This window comes from Chenopodium album, chromosome 11 (genome assembly GCF_948465745.1).
Source record: "Chenopodium album chromosome 11, dcCheAlbu1.1, whole genome shotgun sequence".
In the NCBI taxonomy this organism is placed as follows: domain Eukaryota; kingdom Viridiplantae; phylum Streptophyta; class Magnoliopsida; order Caryophyllales; family Amaranthaceae; genus Chenopodium; species Chenopodium album.
In genome coordinates this window covers 17,258,214-17,268,268 of record NC_137844.1, presented here as the reverse complement: position 1 = coordinate 17,268,268, position 10,055 = coordinate 17,258,214, and the positions used below count along the sequence as shown (strand labels likewise).

The following is a 10,055-nucleotide window of genomic DNA, read 5'->3' as shown; positions in this document are numbered from 1 at the left end:
GAGTTCAACGTAAGGTTTGGTTATGATATACGGGAGGTCATGATTATGGATAACGATTTTGAAGGTGGGTATGGAGGTGACCATGACACTGACTCCTCTGGAATGTTTATTGATGAGGTGGTCCAAGACGGTGATGGTTTAAACACACCAAAGGGGTCTGATAACCAAAACTGTGCACAATATCTAACCCCAACTGAAACAATCGAGAGAACAGAGACAGGTGCTGTTAGTAATCACGTGACTTTACTATCTTATGTTGGCAAGAGGTTGGGATGGTTTTTAAGAGTTGGCAAGAGGTTGTGACTTATTACAAAACATATGCCGAGCAAAAGGGGTTTGGTGTCACTAGGGCACAAGGTGTGTATTCTAAAGGGGAGGGAAGGGATTGGATTGCAACTACTTGGTGGTGTGAATGTTGGGGAAGACCGGACATGAGGGCAATGAGGGAAGCAAAGAAGAGGTCTAAGGCTATAGGTGGGCCTAGTACTGGCGGGGTAGTTGGTGGTATAGTGTGTGCTGACGAGCTGAGCAATCATAAGCGGAAGTCAAAAAAATGTGAGTGTAAGGCAAAGATTTATGCTCGCATGAATCGTGAGGGGGAGTGGGTGATTAGGACAGTGGAGTTGGAACATTCGAATCACACCCCAAATCTTGGAGACGCAAAATAGTTAAAGAGTATCAAATGAAGAAATTTACAACTACTGTTCGAAGGAAGTTGATGAAATTTTTTGATAAAGGTGTACATGTCTCACAAATTCATGGATGCTTGGCCAGTAAAATTGAAGGGGAAGATGACTTGGAATATAGTGTAAAAGACTTGGCGCATGTGGTTTACAAGGCTAGGAAGATGAAAATAGCCGGGGGCGATGCTGCAGCCATGATGTCGTGTTTTAAACAAATGCAAGAGGGTAACCAGCATTTTTATCATGCGCAAAGATTAGACCAACAGGGTAGGTTGAAAGATGTACTATGGGTAGATGAGCGTAGTCGTGCGGCTTATGAATAATTTTGCGATGTTGTATGTTTTGATGCTACACATTTAACAAATGATTATGAATTGCCATTTGTGAATTTCGTGGGTGTAAACCACCATGGCCAATCTATATTGTTAGGTTATGCATTTGTTTTTCATGAAAATTCTGACACATTTGCATGGATATTTAAGGAAAGGTTGTCATGTATGAATAACTGAGCCCCCGCTACTATTCTCGCAGACCAGGTTGCGGCTATGAGGAAGCCCATAGAGGATGTCATGCCTTTAACGCGTATGTACAATTATTATTCTTGGGAAATGTGAAGGGTAAGCATTCTCAACTATATATTATTCTTTTATACAGTTTCTATAGTTACGTGTACTCTGACTTACTTACTACTTTCAAGTGGTTTTATGTACAGTTACAAAGACTTTAAGGGAGTGCTGAAGGTAGTCGTGTATATAAGTTTGAATGAAGAGGAGTTTGAGAGGAGGTGGAATGACCTACTTATTGATTTTAATTTGGAAACCAATGATTGGTTGAAAGGGTTGTATAAGCGACAAATGTGGGTCCTCGTGTATGTGAGAGATTATTTCTGGGCAGGAATGAAGACTACTCGTGATAAGACTGTTGCTGACGCAAATTACGGTAAATATGTTCGGAGACAAGTTACTGGCTTCCCAGTTGAAAAGTTTTTTCAAAGACTGTACACCGACACCAAGTTTCAAGAGGTATAAACAGAGTGTACTCGAATTGTAACACCCCGACCCCAAACAAATTAGGGATGGGCCTATTGTAACGAAAAGCGCATCGAGGGCCAACAACTGTCCTCACAGACCAACACGAGTCCTTCTGGCGCATTTTGTCTTAACTCATGCGCACCTCGGGAAAACTTCCCAAGAGGTCACCCATCCCAAGACTACTCCCATCCAAGCACGCTTAACTATGGAGTATTTTAGCATATAGGCTCCCTAAAAGGAAGATGCACCTTGATGATATAAGTAGTATATCATACTCCTTTAAAGCAATCATGAAGGGTATTACATACACCCCTACTTGAGAATGGCAACGCCCTCGTTGTGCCTGGAAAGCTAGGGACTCTAGTATTACGCCTAATGGAAACTGGGTAGCCAAAGTGTTACATCCAGTTTGGATATGGCCAAATAGCTCCAGAATTCTCCCCCGCTAGGCGACTGACATAGGATTAATTATTCACGATCAGCACGCGGTCGCATGGTTGCTCTAATACCATTTGTAACACCTCAACCCCAAACAAATTAGGGAGGGGCCTATTGTCACGAAATGCGCATCAAGGGCTAACAATTATCCTCACTGACTGACACGAGTCCTTCCGGCGCATTTTGTCTTCACGTATGCGCACCCCGAGAAAACTTCTTAGGAGGTCACCCATCCCAAGACTACTCCTAGCCGAGCACGCTTAACTATGGAAAATCTTAGCATATGGGCTCCCTAAAAGGAAGATGCACCTTGTTGATATGAGTAGTATATCAAATTCCTTTAAACCAATCATGAGGGGTATTATGTAATACCCCTCTTCATTGCTTTAAAGAAGTTTAATATACTACTCATACCAACAAGATTCATCTTCCTTTAAGGGAGTTCATATGCTAAGATACTCTATAGTTAAACGTGCTCGGTTGGGAGTAGTCTTGGGATGGGTGACCTCTTGGGAAGTTTTCTCGAGGTGCGCATGAGTGAGAACAAAATGCGCCAGAAGGACTTGTGTTGGTTTGTGGGGACATTTGTTGGCCCTTGATGCACATTTCGTGACAATAGGACCCTCCCTAATTTGTTTGGGGCCGGGGTGTTACAAATGGTATTAGACCAACCCTACGACCGCGTGCCGATCGTGGATAATTAATCCTATGTCAGTCGTATAGCGGGGGAGAATTCTGGGGCCATATGGCCGTAGCCAGACTAGATGTAACACTTTGGCTACCCAGTTGCCATTAGGCATAATACTGGAGTCCTCAGGCTTCTAGGCGCAACGAGGGCGTTACCTTTCTCAAGTGGGGGTGTATGTAATACCCCTCATGATTGCTTTAAAGGAATTTAATATACTACTCATATCAACAAGGTGCATCTTCCTTTTAGGGAGCCCATATGCTAAGATTTTCCATAGTTAAGCATGCTCGGTTGGGATTAGTCTTGGGATGGGTGACCTCTTGGGAAGTTTTCCCTGGGTGCGCATGAGTGAGGACAAAATGCGCCGGAAGGACTCGTGTTGGTCTGTGAGGACAGTTTTCCCAAGACTACTCCTAGCCAAGCACGCTTAACTATGGAGTATTACACGAATGATGTATTGTTATTGTAGCGTGGAGAAGATGTTGGATGAAAATACAATTTAGTATGCAGTTGAAGACCGTGTTTGGGTTGTGCCTGAAGGCCAAAGTGAGGAATTTTTTACTGGTCGAAGGAGGTATTATTCAGCAACCTTTAACATGGAAACCAACGAGGTATCATGTAACTGTAGGAGCTTTGTTACTCATGGTATTATGTGGAAGCATATGATGAGCATACTTGATCAGAATTTTGTGGTTGACATACCAGAAAAATATGTTGTCAATCGGTGGCGCAAGGATATCCTAAGAAAACATACTAAAGTACGTGTTTCTTACCATGACCTTAATAAGAGTGATGTTGTGAAAAGATACAGTAGGTTGATGAATGAGTTTGAAACACTGTGTGATGAAGCTGCTATAGTGAATGATGAAGCTGTTGATTTGGTAAGTAAAGCTTTGTCGAGTTTACGGGCTGAGGTGGAAAATTGCAAGATAATAAAGGCAGATGAATGTACTATCCTATCTTTTCCAGACGATGCAACTGTGCTTGACGATGCAAATACTATATCCACAGTTCAGTAGACACAAAATGGAGTCGATCAAGTGAATGAATTTGATATGCACCTCTCATATTCTTGTCCTCCAGAATTTGACAAAATCATACAAGATCCAGTGGTAACAAAGAAACCTTGAGGCCGGCCGAAGGGTTCAAGACACAAGACATTAGCTGAAATGGGTTTTAAGAAACCGGTGGTGAGGAGAAGGATTATGTCGGTAGTCAGCAGGGACAGTGGAAAGGACAATGGAGAGGACAATGCCAAGGTGAGCAAGAAAAATTCATCATCAGCGGAAAAGGCGTCAACAAAAGGCACCACCAAAAAACCTACAAACAAAGGAGGTGACACCAAAGTAACCAATGTCAACAAAAAACGACCGGCAAAAATAAGGGTTGGATAGGGTAAAAACATCGTAAAAGGCAACAAAACCAAAAAAGGAATGGTTGGGACAATGAAGATCGACAACAATCTTAAAAAGCCCATTAAATAGATGAAGGTAGTGGTCAATTGTTTACCTTTAAATTAATGCCTTCCATATTTGAAACCCACTAACGTTTTTTCCATTATTGAGTTTGCAGGTGGTACCAAAGGTGAAACTGATTACTAAATTGGTCCCTTTATCAAATACAGATGGAAAGACCACTCAATGTATCATTTAATTACTTATCCATCCTTATGCCCTGTATTTTTTGCTAGTTTAACAGTTATTCATAATACCTACTGTTAATGTAGAGTAAATGTAAGCAAACTAGTGGTAAAATAGTAGTTCCTCCTTCAAAGGCAGCAAGAATTGATTAGCAAAACAACAATCATCAACTAAGTCTACTTTAAGTGTAATAGTTAAGTTGTTTAAGTCTACTTTTATTTTTAGTTTTTTACTTTTATTTACTAGCGGGACAATCTACAAAGTATTTTGTTGTGTGTTTTTTGTTGTGTTGACAATCTACTTACTTTTATTTTGATTGTGTAATTTCTTTATTAGATGTGTTAAACTTACTAGCTAACATTTACTATTTGCTTCACAAGCTAACACAACTGTTACACATAACTGTGGAGATTTACACAATTACATGGTTGTTAACAAAATTACTACGCATGTAAAACAATCATATATACTTAGGAAAATAATTAAGTTAAATTCTGGGGGTTTTTTCCATAGCAAGGCAACGAAAATTGTTTCTCCTAGTTGAATTCCTTCGCCCTGAATCATTTTGTCAGTTCCATCCTTAATAACGCACGAAATAATTTTCACACCTTTGTCATATGAGATGTGCATTTTAGCCGTCCATACTTTATTCGTGCAAACTTCAACTGTTGTTGTTGCATCAAGCTCGGTGAAGTGAAGTCGTGCAAATGCTACTGGCACATACTGCAATAAAACAAAAACATTCAGTGACAATGAACTAAATCCTTAATTCACGTAAATTACATGTTTTGTATAAAACACTTTCCATCCAACCAACTCTGATGTAGGGTTTTGTGAATGTTGCTTTGAACTCTGGGAAATCGTCTCCAAGGGCTTCCATTGGGATGAATTTCGTACTTTCAACATCACTTATCGTCCCGTCATTCTCAATGATCACATGCGGGTCAACTATTGTTACTTCGTGGTCATTCCGCCATATTCTAACCCTAAATAACCACTCTTGCCAATCCTCCATATCAATCTGAATATAGTCACCAATTTCAAGGCTATTTGACCTCACAAACTCACTCCACCCTTTGCTGAGGCGTGTTTCAACCCCATCATTCATTCTCACTTCATGCATTTGAACTATATAGACCTTATCTTCTGTGGCTCGGTGAAGGCGGAGTAAGCCATCACCGCCTTTCTTCTGTAGAAGATCTTTCATCTCCTTAGCCATTCGCTTTTATATAGGCTGTTATAAGCACACGTACTTATTAAGCTTGCACTTACTATGTCTTCGAAATTCAAACAATGTACTAGTTTAGAATGCTAACCAGATAATGTTTCCTCCTACGTTCGAGTGTGAACGCACATCGTGTTCTAATATGCCACATTTGCCTTAGAGCATTCACAACCTTCGACCCTATGTCATACACAGGCCTCCTGTTCTTATAGAAGTGGATAACGCGAAGAACAGGTCAGATTAAAAGCAGAAATTAAGTTGTACACAAGTCTTCTAAAGGAATTATGTTGTACAGAAGTAAGCGACCAAGTTGTCATTCAACATTAGGCACCAGAAATACAAATATAAGATACTCAAAACTAAGTTCACTAGGAAAGATAAAGGAAATTAACATTTTTTTTAATTTTTTGACTTTGTTTTATACACCTTCTCCCATAAGGCACTCAAACTTAGACCCACTTCCATAAGTTCACCACGGAATAAAATGACTTTGTTTTGTACACAAGTCATTTTAGTGTTGGTGTGTATGAAGAATGGTGTTTAATCTTGCCAAACACCATTCTTCATACACACCAACAATAAAAATGACCTTAATTCTCTATCATTTAATAACGCAAGACCTCAATATTTTTTTAAACAAGTTTTACAAGACTTTCTGGTCAGATTGCTATGATCATGTTCACATGTCCTGACACCCCATCTCATTACTACTATGGCTCCATCTCTGATCCACAAGCATAGTTACTGTTGGGATAGAATAACATTTCACCTCACAAGTAACTACACTTGTGATGCTGGTATGTGATGCTGTCAAATGCATAGCGTAGTCAAATTAATATACTATACACCTTTTTCAGAAGGGAATGAATTGTAAAGTGTGTGAGATACATGGCGTAGGAGTTATATAATTGTATAAATTAAACAAAAATAGAACTAACAACCTTGCACCCCATTAATCATAATTAAAACTCCCTACTGATAATATCATCTTGAAATTGCTGTCTCAAATTCAAAACCTACTAGTATGCAGGTGCAGATAAAACACTAGAAATACTAATTCAGTCAGGTTGATAACCTGTTCACTTCATATCCAGAACCACTTGTATAAAACCATATGAATAACCTAATGGTCTGTTTGGGAACACCACATTCATTTGATATGACAGAATTGGCCTTAACAACAAGTTTTGGTGTTATAGGAAATTGGACACTTATTTGGCCCAAATCCAAGTCCTTTTATATAATAACTACAGTTACATGAATTCCAATTATAATCCCAAAAGGTGTCATTTTAAATCCCTACATAGCTCATGCCTCCTTTCACTAATTTCCTCATGTTCTCTACTCTCCAATGTATATTTCTACTCGAAATTGGTGGAGTCTTTAAAGCATTAAGCCCTTTTCTTTTTGCAACGGTTCTAGACGAATTAACTAGACCAATTCAAGATGAGGTTCCATGGTGTATGCTGTTCGCAGATGATATCGTTTTGGTGGATGAGACTAAGGATGGGGTTAATGTCAAGTTGGAGCAATGGAGGCAAAGGTTGGAATCTAGAGGGTTTAAGCTAAGTCGGAGTAAGACTGAATATTTGGTATGTCGTTTTGGCACTCAGAGGGGGACAAGCAATGAAGTGGTGAGTTTGGATGGAAAGGATTTGACCATGAGTGAATGTTTTAAGTACCTAGGGTCGATCATCCAGAAGAATGGTGACATTGATCAAGACGTGACCCACAGGATTAAGTCAGGGTGGCTTAAATGGAGAGCGGCCACGGGAGTGCTATGCGACCGCAGCATTCCCTTAAAGTTGAAGGGAAAATTCTACAGGACTGCCATAAGACCAGTGTTGCTCTATGGTACAGAATGTTGGGCTTCTAAGAAAGAGCATATTAAAAAGATGGAGGTTACGGAAATGCGCATGTTAAGGTGGATGTGTGGAAACACTTTAAGAGATAGAATCAGAAATGAGGTTATTCGCAAGAAAGTAGGTGTGGCGGGCATTGTAGATAAATTAAGGGAAAATCGTCTGCGTTGGTTTGGACATGTAAGACGGAGACCCGAGGGTGCACCGGTGCGAAGAGTGGAAGAGTGGGACCATGGAGGGATTAAACGAGGAAGAGGGAGACCAAAGATGACTTGGTTGGAAGGAGTGAGGAAGGATATGAAGTGCATGGATTTACGTGAGGATGAAGTTTTGGATCGTAAGGGATGGAGGAGAAAGATTTATGTTGATGACTACACGGAATAATCAAATTTGGTTCATGTTAGCCGACCCCACTTTTGGGATTAAGGCTTTGATTGATTGATTGATTGATTGATTGCTTAGTTCACTAACCATTGTTGATTATGCTTAATTTGTTTATCTTTTTGAGTTTTATGTCTCTCCTTTCTGTCTCACACAATCTTACCTCTCCCATTTAGAATGATATTCTCTTTCTTCTATAGCTTATTGCTCAAGATATACATCAACTTCGAAGGAGCTCCTCTTCTGAGAATCTATCATTCATTGTTACCTTATCCGTAGTTGCGACATAGAGCAGTCTAAGGATAGATAAATTAAAAAGGGCAATCATAATAAACAACATCACCTCAAATCAGCAAATTAAATCATTTTAAACTGTATCTCTAATACTAATGTGGAGTTGAATATATGAAATTCATAAGTTTTAAATCTAATATTTTTTTGCAATTTTTGAGGATTGCGAAGGGATAGAAATAATCACCATTTACATATAGTACCCCAATTAGGACATCAACGACATTTAAATAATATACACCATAAGAACGACAAGAACATTTCAAGCTAACAACCAAGTACAGATCCGAACCGACGAAAATGATATCGTCACAACTACAGATATTGAACACCGTGAATGACAAGTAAAATTGATTTTGCAAGTATGCTAATTAAACACATATCCATGTATACCAAGATAAAGAAATAGAACTACAACAGTCACAACTGAAATCGAACAAGGTCAAACAAAAAATCAGTATATCTCTTACATCTAGGTTTTCATATACAACACAAATGACATATAACACACCTGATTGTTGCGATTGATGATATCAGGGATAATAAAATACAAAAAGTATCGTCAAACCGTTGGATTTCTGGAAGAAAAGATCGATCGAATTTGTGATATTTTATGGGATTTTTATGGTGTGCGAAGGGAGAGAAATTACTATTTCCAATTTCGGGTTCAAGTGAAGTACAGTGATTTGTTTCCACAATTTGTTTAAGGATATTGCAGTCGGTGCTTTTGGATCCGATTCTGAATGTAATAGAACCATTTCCGATAATTGTGTGCTGGGCCATTTAGTAAATAGCTTCTAATTTTGGATTTGAACATGGTATCTACTCTTTATGGGTTGGGCTATAGAAAAGGTCCCCTCATTTTGGATTTGAATATGGTATCTACTCTTTTTACGGGCTGGGTTACTGAATATGTCCCCTCTAGACGTTCGAATATTTTTTGTTTAATATAATTTTACTAATTTGATTATAGAAAGTAAATGATAAAAATACTTTCACAATATTATTTTTCAACTGAGATATATAATTAAAGTGATTAACCGCTAGCAATAAACTCCCCTTCAACGACAATAAATACCACATTCATCCATAACAATTACATGTTTTTACATGTTAATAACTGCAACGTTAAAGAAACAACGTATTATACATCACTTTTTACTAAGACATTAGTTTGAGGAACTAAACAAAACACAAGGAGTATTAGCCTTTATGTTATAAAGAAGGTGATGAATTTTCCATTATTCCGACGTCGCTTTGACCCCCAAGCTCAACACTCTTACCTTTCTCCATTAGGTCATATGCCCAACCATCAGCTACATCTTCCCATGACAAGTTCTAGGGACAAATTAATGTAAGATTTTTCAATCCTCTACGACTCACCAAAGGAACACTGACCTTTTGATGCTTTCTACGACAATCCTCCTCCTCAATGTTTTCCCAAATATGCCCCTCTATTTTAACACAGTCAGGTTCCTTTACCTCTCTCTTCCTTCGACGTTTGTCGATGTCAATAGTATCAGGATAGGCTTCTGAACTCGAACTAGAGTCACTGCTCTGCTCCGAGTTCTTTTTATGCCTAATCACTCTCTCCGGTCTCAATCTCTTGTAATTGACCAAGTTAATAGAAGAATTTTTGTGTATTAATGATTGTTTAAGCCCAATTATCTTATCTGAGAACATAAATGTTTGACTGTCTTCATACTTCACATTTTCTTATTTTTTGGCCATATTTCCCATTCTTCGCCTAGAGATGTTGCATGTTGCCGACACTTACCCTACATCCATCCTTTGTATGCCCAATCCTTCCACAAAC

General features: G+C 38.9%; 1 protein-coding gene and 1 long non-coding RNA gene across 3 annotated transcripts; one reads left to right on the top strand and one right to left on the bottom strand.

Moving 5' to 3' along the window:
• The first annotated feature begins 682 nt into the window (after positions 1-682).
• LOC145566392 (protein FAR1-RELATED SEQUENCE 1-like) lies at positions 683-1,711 on the top strand. The gene is made up of 3 exons (XM_081625826.1): positions 683-950; positions 1,215-1,293; positions 1,396-1,711. Exons 1-3 carry the CDS (start codon positions 683-685, stop codon positions 1,709-1,711), a joined length of 663 nt encoding a protein of 220 aa, XP_081481952.1.
• A 1,868-nt stretch (positions 1,712-3,579) lies between these two features.
• LOC145568677 (uncharacterized) lies at positions 3,580-8,898 on the bottom strand. 2 transcript variants are annotated; one of them, XR_014095888.1, is made up of 4 exons: positions 8,751-8,898; positions 5,797-5,910; positions 5,089-5,714; positions 3,580-4,160 (listed from the first exon to the last, which is right to left on the bottom strand). It is a non-coding gene; the product is annotated as an uncharacterized LOC145568677 (long non-coding RNA). The 2 variants fall into 2 exon arrangements; XR_014095887.1 differs by having other exon boundaries at positions 5,797-5,905.
• Between the last annotated feature and the right edge of the window lie 1,157 nt (positions 8,899-10,055).

Bases quoted from the DNA above. Each gene is read 5' to 3' on its own strand.
- LOC145566392 (XM_081625826.1), top strand. From the start codon at position 683: ATGAAGAAATTTACAACTACTGTTCGAAGGAAGTTGATGAAATTTTTT. The intron at 951-1,214 runs GTAGGTTGAAAG...CTATTCTCGCAG, and splicing joins GCAAAGATTAGACCAACAGG to ACCAGGTTGCGGCTATGAGG. The intron at 1,294-1,395 runs GTGAAGGGTAAG...TTTTATGTACAG, and splicing joins AATTATTATTCTTGGGAAAT to TTACAAAGACTTTAAGGGAG.